This window comes from Perissodus microlepis, chromosome 8, assembly GCF_051167445.1.
Source record: "Perissodus microlepis isolate ML-2025 ecotype Zambia chromosome 8, ASM5116744v1, whole genome shotgun sequence".
NCBI lineage: Eukaryota > Metazoa > Chordata > Actinopteri > Cichliformes > Cichlidae > Perissodus > Perissodus microlepis.
In genome coordinates, this window is record NC_140468.1 from 27,471,716 (window position 1) to 27,487,167 (window position 15,452).

General features: G+C 39.3%; 1 protein-coding gene across 1 annotated transcript in view; it reads right to left on the minus strand.

Moving 5' to 3' along the window:
- Window positions 1-441: 441 nt before the first annotated feature.
- Window positions 442-15,452, minus strand: part of LOC146382137 (1-phosphatidylinositol 4,5-bisphosphate phosphodiesterase delta-3-A-like) — a 34,356-nt gene continuing 19,345 nt past the window's right edge. The window contains exons 10-16 of the mRNA XM_084938465.1: window positions 14,356-14,493; window positions 14,109-14,262; window positions 9,615-9,731; window positions 9,266-9,444; window positions 8,915-9,050; window positions 5,663-5,812; window positions 442-5,532 (exon numbers count right to left, since the gene is read on the minus strand). Coding sequence (XP_084794591.1) covers window positions 5,390-5,532; window positions 5,663-5,812; window positions 8,915-9,050; window positions 9,266-9,444; window positions 9,615-9,731; window positions 14,109-14,262; window positions 14,356-14,493 — 1,017 coding nt within the window. The 3' untranslated portion in view covers window positions 442-5,389. The remainder of the gene's footprint in view (window positions 5,533-5,662; window positions 5,813-8,914; window positions 9,051-9,265; window positions 9,445-9,614; window positions 9,732-14,108; window positions 14,263-14,355; window positions 14,494-15,452) is intronic.

Genomic DNA, 15,452 nt, shown 5'->3' on the forward strand with positions numbered 1-15,452 from the left:
ATCATTACAATACTAACAGGTCAAACACAATTTCTTGATAATAAATGGCTTCACCCAACCACTCCACAAGACACTAATTCTGCCAAGATATGCAAACTTTGAGCATACTTGTATCTGTCATGGCTTGGTCAAGTAGGAGACATTGAATTTAGAGAAATGTGTCAGAAGTGATCTACACCATTTGATGAATAATCTTGACCATGAAACTACAATCAAAGAGGTTAAATATTAAACAGGAAGATTTATCCTGGATTTGTGTGTTCAGTTACTTTTAGCATTCCATGTATGTTTTAAACAGTTCCCTCTCCTCAACTCGTCTACAATTTTTCCCTTCATTTCTTTATTCCAATCTTGTAAACTAAATATAAAGAATGAAAGATTGAAAAAAAAAAAGTCTTTAAATGTTTACAAAACAACAGAATAATGACAGTGAGCCAACAATGCTGAAATCAATACTTATTTACTGACAGTGATATTTTTCAGTTTGTTGAACACTATTCAGAAGAATTGTTTGTTATAAATATCACAAGTTTGATTGGTGTACAGAATGTATGCACAAACACAATATTTTAAATATAATAATAACAAAAACAGTGGAAAAGGTTCAAATTTGAGTTTGTCTGCAATTTCTACAGTTCAGAAAACAGCTTTTGACATTTTAACCTACAATGTACAAATGAAAGTGAGCAAAATCCAGAGAAATAATTTATAAAATCTGGGGTGGCTGTAGCTCAGGTGGCAGAGCAGGTCAGCCACTAATGTGGTCCGATCCCAGGCTGCCTCCTGGCTGCATGCCAAATGTCCTTGGGCAAGATACTAACCCCATGTTTGCCTACTGGTGGTGGTCAGAGGGCCCGGTGGCGCCAGTGTCCGGCAGCCTCGCCTCTGTCAGTGCACCCCAGGGCAGCTGTGGCTACAATGTAGCTGCCATCACCAGTGTGTGAATGTGTGTGTGAATGGGTGGATGACTGAATGTAGTGTAAAGCGCTTTGGGGTCCTTAGGGACTGAGTAAAGCGCTATACAAATGCAGGCCATTTACCATTTTGTGATCTTAGCAGAATATCAGCATGTTTTTTTGGTTAATCATATAGTTAGTTCTATTTCAGTTTTGTCATTTAATTGTCTCATAAAATGATGGGCCTGACAGTAAATGTACAATTCTCTCTCAGACATTTCTAAATATCCATTTGTGCTAAACTTATGTTCACATGCCCACGTGGTATCTTAAGTAAACATCGAACAAATATGTGACAAAACTACCATACTCTGACAAATAGATTTTGCATGTCTATTATGTAATCGATTTAATCATTTTAAGCCTTTATGTTTACAGTAAGCTACAGCTTCAGAATAATACTGTCTGTCCACTACCCAGTGCTAAAAACGCTTTCGATTTGAATTAAAAAGTTTTCATATAGTTTGTCTTTATATAGATGTTATAGGTTCTGTAACCTTTTTTTTTTTTTAAAAAAAAAAGTCAGATCGATATATTATTTTTTAACACCAATACTGATATTTGGAGATTTTAAATCTCTGACATTCCAGTGAATTTCCAGTAGTCTTTTCTTTCAGATGTATAAAACATGACCCGATTATCCTAACATTTATTTGTAGTTATTTATTTACTTGTTTTACACTTCACCCTGCTCAGATCAGCTGTTCCATGTGTTACCAACAGGACAGCCGCAGAGTGTCCTCTTGTGGACACAGTCTGCAACTTCAATGCTCATAACATGGTTGAAGGAGAAAAACAATATTAAAAATCTTCCCCTAAATATAATAACGCTGCCAGCCAGCGCAGGAGAAACTGCAATTAAGTTTCCACACAGGACCTGGTTTGTAATAAATAAAAACTTAAAACTTAAAAACTGTATTTTGTATTTATTCAGGTTATCTTTTTTCTGATACTAAAATGTGTTTGTTGATGGCTAAAGTTTACACTTAACTGTAAAAGTATAAGTGTAAGAAATATACAACAAAAAAGAATCCATGAAAGGAGCAAATACTTTTTCACAGCACTGTATATCATGTTTATCTACAGCAGAGGAAAATGTTTGGTCAATGTGGCAACAGGATATGTGAGGGATACATTTAGTCTAGCAGCATTATCCACCTCCTCCTAGCAGGTCCCAAAGTCTTCCCAAGCTGGAAAAATACATAACTTTTCCTGCCCAGACTTGGGCATTCCCTGAAAACAGAAGATCAGCGGCTCTACTCTTTCTAAGGAGAAACCTCCTTTGGCTGATTGTCTCTGAAATCTCATTACCCAGACCTCATGATCCTAGATGAGGATGGAAAAGTAAGGTCAGAGGTGAATCAAAACATGTACACTTTTATACTCTACCACAATGCTCTGGTATGACTCAGGTATTACTAATAATATTACCATAATAATGGTATAATGGATAACAATATAATCCACCTGACTCACACTTATTTTGCACTGGTTAAAAAATGATAAAACAACACTGCAAAACCAATATTTTATCATAGATACATTAATATAGATTACAATACTCTCATACGATATCTTTACTAATAGAAGTATTTTTCTTTCACTTCTTGGTTATGAAATAATTTTTGTTTATGTAATTCAAGTTTACAGATCCAGAACCTCATGTCATACTAATACATAACAAAACAGCATTAATCACAGGGGAAATCAATTTTATTTCAAGTTTAATTCTAATTCTAATGGATGTTGAACACCTGCTTTGCTTTGTCTCCATACTTAAACATGAAGGTCAATATATTCATGTGTTAAAGTGGGATTCAGCAGGTGTGGGAACCCTGATATTTGAGCAGATTTTGTGTTTAGGCTGTGGTTAGCCTAAACTGTACTACTGCTCTTATTGGATTTAGCCATCTGAATTCAACAAAAGATAAGCAGATGTTAGATAAACTATCATGACTGATTTCCAGCCCATAGGCAGTATAAAAATATAAATGTGGAATTCAGTGAATGTGTCTGTGAATGTTCTCAGTCATCCAGGCCATCATAGTCTAAGGAGCTTGGAAAGAAAAGCATTTGGACTTCTTTAAGTTTCCTTGAAGATGTTTCACCTCTCATCCGAGAAGCTTCTTCAGTTCTAAGAGCAATTGGTGGAAAGTCCCAGATTTTAAGCCCTATGGGAGTACAGGAATATGGGAGCCCCCTTGGGAAGGGATCTCAAAACTTTCCAACAATGGTTGTACGACACCAACTGACAGACAGTTGGTGTCGTACAACCATTGTTGGGAAGGTTACTTTTATAATGTATTCCACTACAGATTACAGATTACATTACCCAAAATGTATTTTGTAATGTATTCCGTTATGTTACTCAATGAGAGTAACGTATTCTGAATACTTTGGATTACTTAATATATTATCAAGCTTTTTACAACTACATGAATGTACTATTGCTGTGTGATTTATTACTATCACTGAAGGTTACTCGCCATACCAATACCAACTAGATTTTTAAATCTTAATATAAAATGAGTAAGAGTAGGGTGGACATTAGGTAAGGCTGGACTTTTTGGAGCAATCTCGTATAGAAAACTATTCAGCGCGTATAGAAAACAGGCTCCGAACCGTAGTAAAGGGACCTTGGCTAATACGTCGGTTCGCGTCGGGCTCGTAGCCGAAAACTAGCTTTACTTTGTTGTCTGGGTCAACTTTGATATGCGGGCTGCAAGTAGAGGTGACATGGGCCGCGAGATTGAGACACAGTCATTAGAGGCTCTTAATGCATGTTTTGTTTGGGTGTCCACCAGCGTGGAATTACCATAAATAGAGAGGGCATAGCCTAACATATGAAACAGGAACAGACCGCCATGCAATCCGTTTGTTTCAACAAAGTAACTGTATTCTGAATACCACCTTTTTAAACGGTAAGTGTAACGGAAGACAGTTACTTTAAACACGTAACGCATGTATTCCATTACTCCCCAACACAGCGTACAATACCAACTGTCCAAACTTTACTCTTGGCACAGTACAGTCAGACAAGTACCATTCTCCTGGCAACCACAAAACCCAGACTCATCCATTGGATTTCCAGACAAAGAAGTGTGATTGGTCACTCCAGAGAAAACTTCTCCACTGCTCTAGAGTCCAGTGGTCTCATGCTTTACACCAAATACTTGTATTATATAATGCTTGGATGCAGCTGCTCGGCCATGGAAACACAGTCCATCATGCTCTCTATGCACTGTTCTCAAGCTAATCTGAAGGCTACATGAAGTTTAGAGGTTCTGGAGCAATTGACTCAGAAACCTGGTGACCTCTGTGCAGTATGCACCTCAGCATCCACTGACCCCACTCTGTGGTTTTATGTGGCCTACCACTTTGTGGCTGAGTTGCTCTCATTCCCAGTCGCTTTTACTTTGTTATAATACCACTAAAAGTTGATTGTGGAATATTTAGTAGCAAGGAAATTTCATGACTGGACTTGTTACACAGGGGGCATCCTAACAGGACATCCTGGAATTAACTGAACTCCTGAGAGTAACTCATTCTTTCACTGCATGCCTAGGCACTTGATTTTATACACCTGTGGCCATGGATGTGATTGGAACACCTGAATTCAATGATTTGGATGCGTGAGTGAATACTTTTGGCAATATGTATGTATTAAGCTGTTTGAAACTTTGTACTTCCAATTGCCTGCCACTAATGTTACTTCTTTTATGCTTGATCCTCTTCTGTAGCACTAGCTAGATTTCCCTTTGTTTAATTCATCACATGCTATAAGAACCTGTGATGGATACACTAACAGTTATCTGTTACTTTGATGTTTAAAAGTGTGAAATGTCAAGAAATAACTCTTCTCAAGTGTCTTAAATTTAAAGTAACAAACATTTGAAAATGTAAGGAGTAGAATATATGTATATTGATGTACAGATATATTTTGGTTAAGATGTAGAGAGTAAAAGTAAAAGTTGTCAGAAAAATAAATACTCAAGTAACGTACAGATAAACAGATCTAAAACAGAGCTAAAAATTCTACTTAACTACAACAGCATGTATATAATACAAAGTACTTGTACTCTATTAGTTCTCAGCTCTGACTCTGACCCTACTTCTAAGAATTTAAAGTACTTGGGAAGCTTTCTACAAATGAGACATTATTACAATTATTCAGGTAAAACAGACACTTAAATTGACTGCTCTGAAATCTTAGGTGTATCATAAGTCACTGGTATGCATAGTATTACCTAATTGACTTTTAGCATTGCATAACAATGTTGTCTTCTTAACAAATCTCAAATACAGTTTTGAAACAATACTATTGCGTAAAAAAATGAATCAGTTGATGATACCGTGAGAGAAAGCTGTAACCACTGAGTTTTCTCTGATTAACTACCATGGAATGATCATGTGGCTGAAGGGCAGAAGTGGGATTAGGGATTCTTGGTTGGAAAGTGGGTTGGTGATTTTGCTGAAGATTTGGAATTCTGACAGGGAGTGACCTTAATATGTATAAAGAGTGACGCAGGTGAAAGGCTTGATCCATCCATCTTGAGCAGTCGGACATGACGATAACCTGCAGAGTTAAGGGGGTTTAAGATAAGTAGAATATGTGGCTATTCATATTGTGTTGATGTTGACGACACACACACACACACACACACACACTCACACACACATATTAACCCATTCGCTGCCACACATACCTGTGCGGACACTGGGGAAAGGGAGAGTGAATTGTCCCAGGAAGTCATTTCTGGAAGTATAGTCATGATCCTCCACCAAAAAGCGGACCAGAGCCAAGTCAGGGACATGGACGGTAAAGTTAAAGGTGCAGTCCCACCGTGGATTAAAGCCTGTAATGAAGAACATAAATTCACACACTAATTTTTGCAATGTGTAAAGTGATAGTGCTTCTAAGCTTTTATGCCTGGTGTAAAACTGAGCTGTCCACTTTTAATACAACCTAACATGATTCCGGAATAGAAATCACTGCATGGCTCAAGAACTGTTAGTGAACACCATTCATCACTGCATTTCCAAAGTTCAAACTTTACCATGCAAAGAAAATAAAGTAAATGAAAAAAAATCATAAGATGTCAGAACATAATTAAATTTTTCATCAGATGAAAAGTGTGATACTTAGGACACTCAAGTTTAACATTAGCTGTTATACACTCTCACATTGGTGACAATAACGGGAATAAATAAACATGTTTATTCATGTTTTCATGTGTTAGAGCCCTGATTGCAGTTCAGAAGCTGAGCTTTAAGGTGAGGAAGAGGACCACAGTTTATCCGTAGTTGCATTAACTCGCTATTAGTTTCTTTCACATTCTTACTTCTTCCATGGCTTCTTCTTCTCAGATGATAAAACATACAGTAGTTATAATCCTTAATATCTTGACACTCAAGGTGCAAAACTGAATTAAAAATTGGCTCCATGGCACAAAAACACCTATGAATTATCTTCTTCTCCACATTTAGCATATTACATACGTGGCCAGTCTCTAGCCACATACTTAGGCAGAATCGCAATTTCCATCTGGCCCACTGTTTTAAACACTGCGCAACATGGTGATTTTTTACAAAATCAGTATATGTAAATTTTATTGAGCAGAGGTGGCAAAAATACACATTGTTTACTTTAGTAGAAGTACAGATACTGGTGTTAAAAAATACTCTGGTAAAATTACTTATTCGATTTCTTTACTCAAATAAAGTGAAAAAGGATGAAATGTACTCGTAGTGGCTCAGCATGGGGGAAAGAAACACAACTCATAATAATTTCGATTGTGCGCTCCAGTAGATTTTCTTTGTATACAGGGTGTGCTCAGCTGATCTGCTGCTGCTGCTGCTGAGGTTCACTGCTCTTTGTGGATTTACACAACTTAATTCAACAAGATGTAACCCAATATTTCATAAGCTATCTTGGCTTATTTCTAACCCCTGCACTAATATATCTTTCTATTACAAAAAAGGGCCATAAGGATAATCCATAAAACTGGTTACAGAGATCATACAAATCCACTATTCAAAAATTCTAAAATTCACAGATCTGGTTCATTTTCTCACTGCACAAATTATATATAAAGCAATAAATAACCTGCTTCCTGACAATATTCTAAAAATGTTTTCTAAAAGGGAACAGGGATACAATTTGAGGGGGGAATTAAATTTAAAACATCCTCGTATCCGTACAACATTAAAATGTTTTTGCATCTCTGTGTGTGGAGTGAAGCTGTGGAACAGACTAAGTAAAGATATGAAGCAATGTCTGAGCATGGCACAGTTTAAACAGCGGTTTAAGGATGTGGTTTTTACAGGGTACAGGGAAGAGGTAGAGATTTGATAGGGTGTTCTTGTCCAGTATTTTCATGTGTGTGCGGGTGCACGGGTATGTTGGTATGGGTATATATATATCTGTAGGTTGTGTATCCTTTGAGGTGTTACTGGGGTTATTGAAAATGTGTATATGTGCGTATGTGTATATACGTATGTATGGATAGATAGAAACATATATGTATATATATATTAAAAAAGAAAGAATAATAAAAAAAAAAATACACATGACATATAATGTAATTGCAAGGAGGTATTTCTGTAGTCTATTGATTACTAGATAGTGGAAAAGGGGTGGGATTAAATAAGCTTATGCTTCTTCCTGCTCCTTTTTGAACATGAAAGTTATTTGTAGTTGTGGTTGCTTGTTTTCCTTTTGTTTTCCTTTGTTCATTTGTCTCTTTTAATTCTATGTTGTTGTACTTTTTCAACATGCTCAAAATAAAGATTCAATCAATCAATCAAATATATACTGTTTATAATGTCTTTATACAAGACAGTATACAGGTGGTATGAAGGTGGAATTTAATGAATGAATCTAAGCATCATCAGGTTATTGTAAATTAACACTGACCATGAACATCACAGCCACTGTGCAACAGTCCATAACAGTGCTTTACTATAAATTCCTCACAATACTGCTAAGCTAACCTGTTTATCCTGCACTAAACTGCAGAATATGTTCATGCAGCTTTTGAATAATATAATTGTAGTGTACCTCAATTTGTTTTGCAGGAAGTTTCACAATATGAAAATCATAACTTCACATCATACACAGATCCAAGATCTTATTTAAAAATTAGGGCATGCCTAAGTTTTAATTTGCAGTTTATCAAATGCCAGTTGGAAAGTACACGCGGTGTAACTTCAGCTAGCAGAAACACACAAAACATATAAGCTGTGCACAAACAGTGTGTTTGCTATTATTTGTTGAGCTGATAGAGAAGTTTCATTTGAAATTACCTGAGTTATTCCCTTTTTATGTACCCCTCCTGTGTAGTGCTAGCTTGACACTAAAGTACCGAGACCACAACGGACAGACATCTGCACCACAAACACCACTTCAGCCCACTTTCACGCCTAGTTAGTAGGGGTTTAAACTGGTTTGATGTTTGGATTTTTTGACATTTTTATATATAAAGAGTAATAATTGTAATACCTCAAATTTGTTTTCATATTCTTATGGTCCTCATTTTTATTTTAGTTTAGATCATTTCTAGTTGCAGAGGGGGAAAAGACATTATGGCCCAGTCTGTTTCCTGTAAATATTGCAGAATAGATAATAAAGTTGACTTCTTTTCTTCGAAACTTCTTTTATAAAGGTGGTCACATTTGCTGCTGATTGGCCACTACTTACTCTCTTAATTTTTCTGAAAGCAATAAAGGTGTTATTACTTTTTCATAGGTTGCCTCTGCATGTTAGCTTCATTTTTCTTAAATAAATAGTGATGTTGTACTATGTCCCAAAGAGAACCCACATGGGTACGAAATTATAACCTGTCACAATCAAACCCAGGAACCTCTTTCTGTGAGATGACAGGGCTAACAACTACATTACAATTAAAGCTGAAGCCATTTAACTATAAAATGATATTTTATTGTAAAGACATATATACCATTGTTTTCAACATAATGCGTTTTCTTCTTATTGTTGTCAATAGGAGCGCCGTGGATCTCCACCCACACTTGTGGGTCCACAATGGAGCTGGGCTTATCCCATTCTGGTTTAGGCAGCTGCTGAGCTGAAATGACCTGGAATAACAACAAAGCAAGAGAGATCTTTATTTAATTAAAGTATCATTATAGATTGGAGAAGAAGAACCCATTCAAGAAATAGACAAATTTCTTTAATGGGTTATGTTTGGAATCAATATTGAGGCAACTAGAGCTTTCTAAAATCGTTACAATAAGAAACATTTGGTCACCAAGCTTAAAATACTCCTAGACAGATTTAGTTTCCATCTTACCCGAACAGTGAGCATGACAGGTCTGTGGCCAGGACCTCCTCCCACATTCTCAGGATTGAAAGTACTGTCAGGCTGACACAAGAAGGCAGGTTTCAGAATGTACCCACACTCACCATTTTGCAGAAACCTGCCTTGATTCAAATCCATCTGCTCACCAGGTGTCTGGAAGTTCAGAGCAACTGGAGAAAACAAAACATCAGTGTGAAGAGCATGCAGACCTCCCGAGACAATGTCCATTAGTCTACCCACTGGAGGCGCAAGTGTGGGAGAACAGTTAGTGACAGTTCTTTACTTTACTTTCTGTTTGCTTCTCTTAAAAATAGAACAACATATTAAAAAATGCTCTCACCAATTTGACAGCCTGCATTCCACATCTCCTGAGGGTTATAGTTGGAGGAATGGAGGCGCTGGCCTGAGGGGTAGATCCTGCTCAAGTGGTGACTGTTGTGACGAACAAAATACACCCCTGAATTGAGAGAACAAGAAAAGTTCAACACATTTTGCATTGTCGTTATGCTCTTGAATAAGGTACAGTCAACACAGGAATTTCTCTACCCAAAGTTTATATAAACTTCTACATCTAGACTGCAGCACACAGTTCTGTGCACAAGACTCTATCTTTAGATTTTGCTTGCTAGGTGCCCAGGCCTAGCCACGCACGCACACACACACACACACACACACACACACACACACACACACACACACACACACACACACACACACACACACACACACACACACACACACACACACACACAGATATCCCAAGTTGATTCTGTTCTGTTGGAGAACTCATCCAAGTGACTTCTTCAGTCTCAGCTGACTGCAGGACTGCTGGCCTTTTAAACAAATAGGTTGTGAGGTCAGTTTGTCGATCATTAATATCCAAATTGTCATTACCACTGATAAACAACCACTGATCAAAGCACCATTCACAGAGAGTTGGGGAATGGATGTAATCACAGCATTGTAAGATGGTGAAAGATGTACCCTTAGCCCCCTTACTCAATTTAGAGATGGTATTTCCCTTTTAATGTTAATGGCTTCCCTGACCACCCATTTAAACCAGTCCTGTACATCCTGTATCAGGATCTGTACATCTGTACATGCTCATCATTGAAAGAGTGGCGACCGGTCTATAAAGCAATATATAAATTACGTCAATCTTCCTGGCACTTAACAGCGTGCACTATATTACTCTGTTTGTGCCGGAGCACCTGATCCTTGGCCCTAATTTTTGTGTGAGGTGCATGAGGCGTTAATAGTGAGAATGACTATATGAAAAGTAGAGTGCTATCAAAGTTGAGGGGACAGATGGGACATGAGTACAAGACTGCTGGTCAACAGTGCAAAATCTACACCTTCCCCCCAATGTCTAAGGTGCATGTAACACTGAGAGGCAGACAGTAGTGATTGTCACCCCCTCTGCAGCCCCACCACCAACCAAGGAAAAGCGACTCTGGACCATTTCAACAGTGCCCCAGAACACGGCTGCACCCAAGGCCAGCACCCACCGACCCTATCACAAAGGATAGTGTAGCTAATGCAGACGGGAGGAGGCAGACCTTTTCTCCAAACTAATTTAATCTAGATTAAATTTCTATATTGCGTAATATACAAATCATTTTTTAATTTCCAATTCATAAGGATAATTTTATTATCGATATATGGGGCAGTAAGGACTAGATGTGTTGTATATGGTTGAATATCTAATTCACTTATGTCACCTAAGATGCACAGTTTGGGTGAGGATGGGATGCACCAACTAAACCTAAATGGATAGGTCTTCAGAATATCCTCTGCCAGAACCTCTGGAAAGGCATACAAGACCATACTAGTATTTCCTTGGCTTGCTGCCTGTACATTGGGGTTTCCCCTAGTGGACGAGAGAGTTTGTTCCCTGCGCCTTTGGGTCAGGGAACAGGTCCTGACTGTCATCTGCGCTTATGTGCCAAACGACGGTTCAGAGTACCCGGCCTTCTTGGAGTTCCTGGGCAGGGTACGTGACGGTGCTCCACCTGGGGACCCTGCTGTCTTACTGGGAGACTTCAACGCTCATGGGGCTTCAACAACAGTGAGACTTGGAGGAACGGCCTGCCGGATCTGAACTCGAGTGGTGTTTTGTTGTTGGACTTCTGTGCAAAACACAGTTTGTCCATAACGACCACCATGTTCAAATATAAAGGTTTCCATTAGTGCACGTGGCACCAGGGCACCCTAGGTCACAGGTCAATCGGTTTTGTAATCATATCTCCAGACCCGCGGCCATATGTTCTGGGCACACGGGCAAAGAGAGGGTCTGAGCTGTCAACTGATCACCCCCTGGCGGTGAGTTGGATTAGGTGGCGGGGGAGGACACCAGAGATGAAGGGAGACACCAGGCTGAAGAAGGATTCCTATCAGGCTTGGTTAGCATGTGGGACTATGGAAGCAGCTGGTAGGTACCAACAGGCCAAGCAGAACGCGCCTTGGGCAGTGGCTGAAGCAAAAATTAGGGTGTGCAACGAGTTCAGAGAAGGCATGGAAGAATACTTTTGGACTGTCTTGAAGAGATTCTGGCAAACCGTCAGGTGACTCAGGAGGGTCAAACGATGCTCTACCTGCACTGTGTATAGTGTTGATGAAGTCCTGCTGACTTCGGCTGAGAACATTTTTGGGTGGTGGAAGGAATACTTCGAAGCCTTCCTGAATGCCACTGGCACGTCTTCTGTGGAGGAAGCAGAGTCTGGGGACGAGAGGGACAACTCACCTATCTCTGGGGATGAGGTCAATGAGGCAGTCAAACAACTTCTTTGTGGCTGTGCCCCGGGGAAGGAGGAGGTTCGCCCCGAGTTCCTGAAGGCTCTGAATGTAGTAGGGCTGTCTTGGTCGGCATGCCGCTACAATGTTGCATGAAGATCTAACCTAACCCTGTGGGAGGTGCTTTGGGAGTATGGGGTGTCTGGCCCATTGCTACGGGCCATTCCATCCTTGTACAACTGTGGCAAGAGCTTGGTCCGCATAGCCAGCAATAAGTCGGACTCCTTTTCAATGGATGATGGACTCTGCCAGGGCTGCCCTTTTGTCACAGATTCTCTTCATAATTTCAATAGACAGAATTTCTAGGCGTCGCCAAGTGGCGGAAGGCTTTCACTCAGAATCTCATCTCTGCTTTTCACAGATGATGTGGTTCTGTTGGCTTCATCAGGTGATGGCCCACAGCTTGCACTGGAATGGTTCACAGCCGAATGTGAAGCGGAATGACAATCAGCACCTCCAAATCTGAGGCCATTGTCCTGAGCCGGAAAAGGGTGGAGTGCCCACTCCGGATCAGGAACGAGTTCTTGCCCCAAGTGGAGGAGTTTAAGTATCTCTGGGTCTTGTTCACGAGTGATGGGAGACGGGAGCGGGAGATCGACAGATGGATTGGTGCTGCAGCTGCAGTGTACCGGTCTGTCATTGTGAAAAGAGAGCTGAGGAAAAGCAAAGCCTACCCTCACCTATGGTAATGGGCTGTGAGTAGTGACCAAAAGGACGAGATCGTGGATAGAAGCAGTGGAAATAAACTTCCTCCGAATTGTGGCTGGTCACTCCCTTAGAGATAGGGTGAGAAGTACGGCCACCCGGGAGGGGCTCAGAGTCTGGGCTTCTCTTCTTAGGCTGCTGCCTCTGTGACCCGGTCCCGGATAAGTTGAAGAAGATGGATGGATGGATGGCTAGATGTAAGGCCCATTTGGAACATCCTTTGACCTGTATAGTGTGCTAAGAGTTTTGTATTGTATAAGTTGTGAATTGGGTCATTTTGAACGTATTTAAGCATATCAGTCTCCAGAAGTTTTGATCTTGACTGATCAAAATCAAATAGAGAAAGAAGGGAGGGAAATTAAATCATCAGTGTTTAATAATAACTTACAAATATTACAAAGTGGGTACAGAAATGTAAAAGTTACCCATATAGGTATTTCTAAGTTGTAAAAGTATTTAGTATTCTCTTTTCTATTGAGTATTTTCTGTTCTATTTTCCAACAGATATCTGTATTGTTTCAAATGGTTGTTAGTTTACATATGATAAGTAAAGATTTAGGGTTTTTTTTGTTTTGTTTTTGTTTTAATTCCCACCACGCTGGTGGAGATGTGCTTATGTTAAGGCTTTTAAAGCAGATATGATTTTAATATTGGAGCTTATAAAAGGCAGATAAGAGATTTTTACTTTTGTGCTTTTGTGTTTGTTCTTGGTCCAGCCATAGGCTGTCTAACAAGCTTGATTTAATCCATTTTGAAACATATAGCAATTAGTGCTGTCAATAGACTTAACTTTTAACTAATTAATCTCACAATTTTCTGTAATCAATTGTGATTAATCGCAATTACTTGATCAACAGCCTGGTTGCAACTACACTTTTTCAACTTTATATTTAAGCTTGTAACAGACATTTATGCAATATAATGAAATAAATGGGGAATAAACAAAGAATATATGCTTAAATTCAAAGAGAATTTCAATAGTTTTCTTCAATCTTTTAGCACAGGTTCTCTCAGGTGAAATGCAATTTAATATATATATATACTAATAGGTAAGTATACAGATATATTAGTGCTGTCAAACAATTAAAATGTTTAATCAGATTCATCACAGGGTTGCTGTGGATTAATTTTGATTAATCACGATTAAATATCATTCTGTCCCTTTTCCCTTGCTATTCCTGGCTTCCTTCTTCTGTCTTTCATCTTATAAAACAAACCAACAATATTACTTGCAAAACATAAAGAAATGTGGGGTGTCTCAGTACCTTTGCTACTGTACTTGTACTGTACAAACTATTCCATTTTACTCTAAAAGGCAAGTTTAGACGTGTCCTACCTGAGTCCTTAATATGTCTGAGTGCATCACTTTCGGAGAAAGATGACATGTTGGTTGCTGGACTTTTGGCAGCTTGTTCGAAGCTTTTAAAGGGAACGCTGCAAGTGTACACAACCAGGTCTGATAGCTCCGGAGTTATCTTGGAGACGCCTGCCTGACATCACATGCACATACACAGAAACCAACTGAATTAGTCACCATCCAGAAGTGGTCAGAGGTACTGTTTCTAGGATAGTGTCGTACCAACCTTTTTATCCTCTTTCCTTCTGGGTTTCCCTTCTATGCGGCTGGTCTCCTCATCTGAGGAACTGAGGTCTGAAGAGCTGGAAGAGCATTCCTCCAACCTCTCCTTCTTCCCCTTCACTAGGACTTTACCTTTAAGAGCCTACACACACAGACACACACACACACACACACACACACACACACACACACACACACACACACACACACACACACACACTGTTTGTTCTGGTGGCCCACATTAATAAAAGAGCATGTTTTAAAGAATATGTGTCTACTGTGCTCAGAATACAATCACCAGCTCTTCTCCGTTTGTACTCTTCCAACCCTTGCCTATGCCGGGATGTCCCTGATCCCACATCGCTTTGGAGTTCATCACTGGACTAGCACCCTTAACAGGTAACCCAATTCTAACTATTGTAGACCATTTTTCTAAAGCAGCTAATTTCATCGCCCTGCCTAGGCTACGCTTTGTTCTGGAAACCACTCAACTCATCACTGACCATGTTTTCCGCCTGAATGTCATATCAGACCACAGTCCCCACTTCCCGAGTTTGGAAAAAATTCTGTACTTCCCTCTGAGCCCAGTTCAGTCTCTGTTCTGGTTTTCACGCACAGAGTAATGGCCAGGCCGATAGGGCCAATCAGGAGATGGAGACCACCCTCCGCTGTGCTACCACATCCAACCCTGCACACATTAACCTTTTCTGCCATTGGTCTTTCTCCTTTTGAGGCACTAGTGATCTGCCTATTGATCACGATAAGCGTTAAATAATTTTCACCTAGTTAGACACAAATTGCAGATTTTTCCTATTGTATAGAGAAGTTTTTCCTATTGTAAAGCTCTAAACATATTTGTTACATTTATACACTTGTGATACATAAAGGTAACTGCAGTTACAGCATAATCTTCCCAATAGAGCTCTCTGAGCAGTGCTCAAATTTTAGATAAAATTTAGTAATGTTCACAGACTGAAAACTGATTACAGGCCTAAATAATTGTCTCATGAAAGGGGCTACTTTCACATTTTTCTGTAATGCTTTTGAATATATTAAATTCTTACTGCATAACTATGTTACATGAGAAAAATGTCAAAGGGC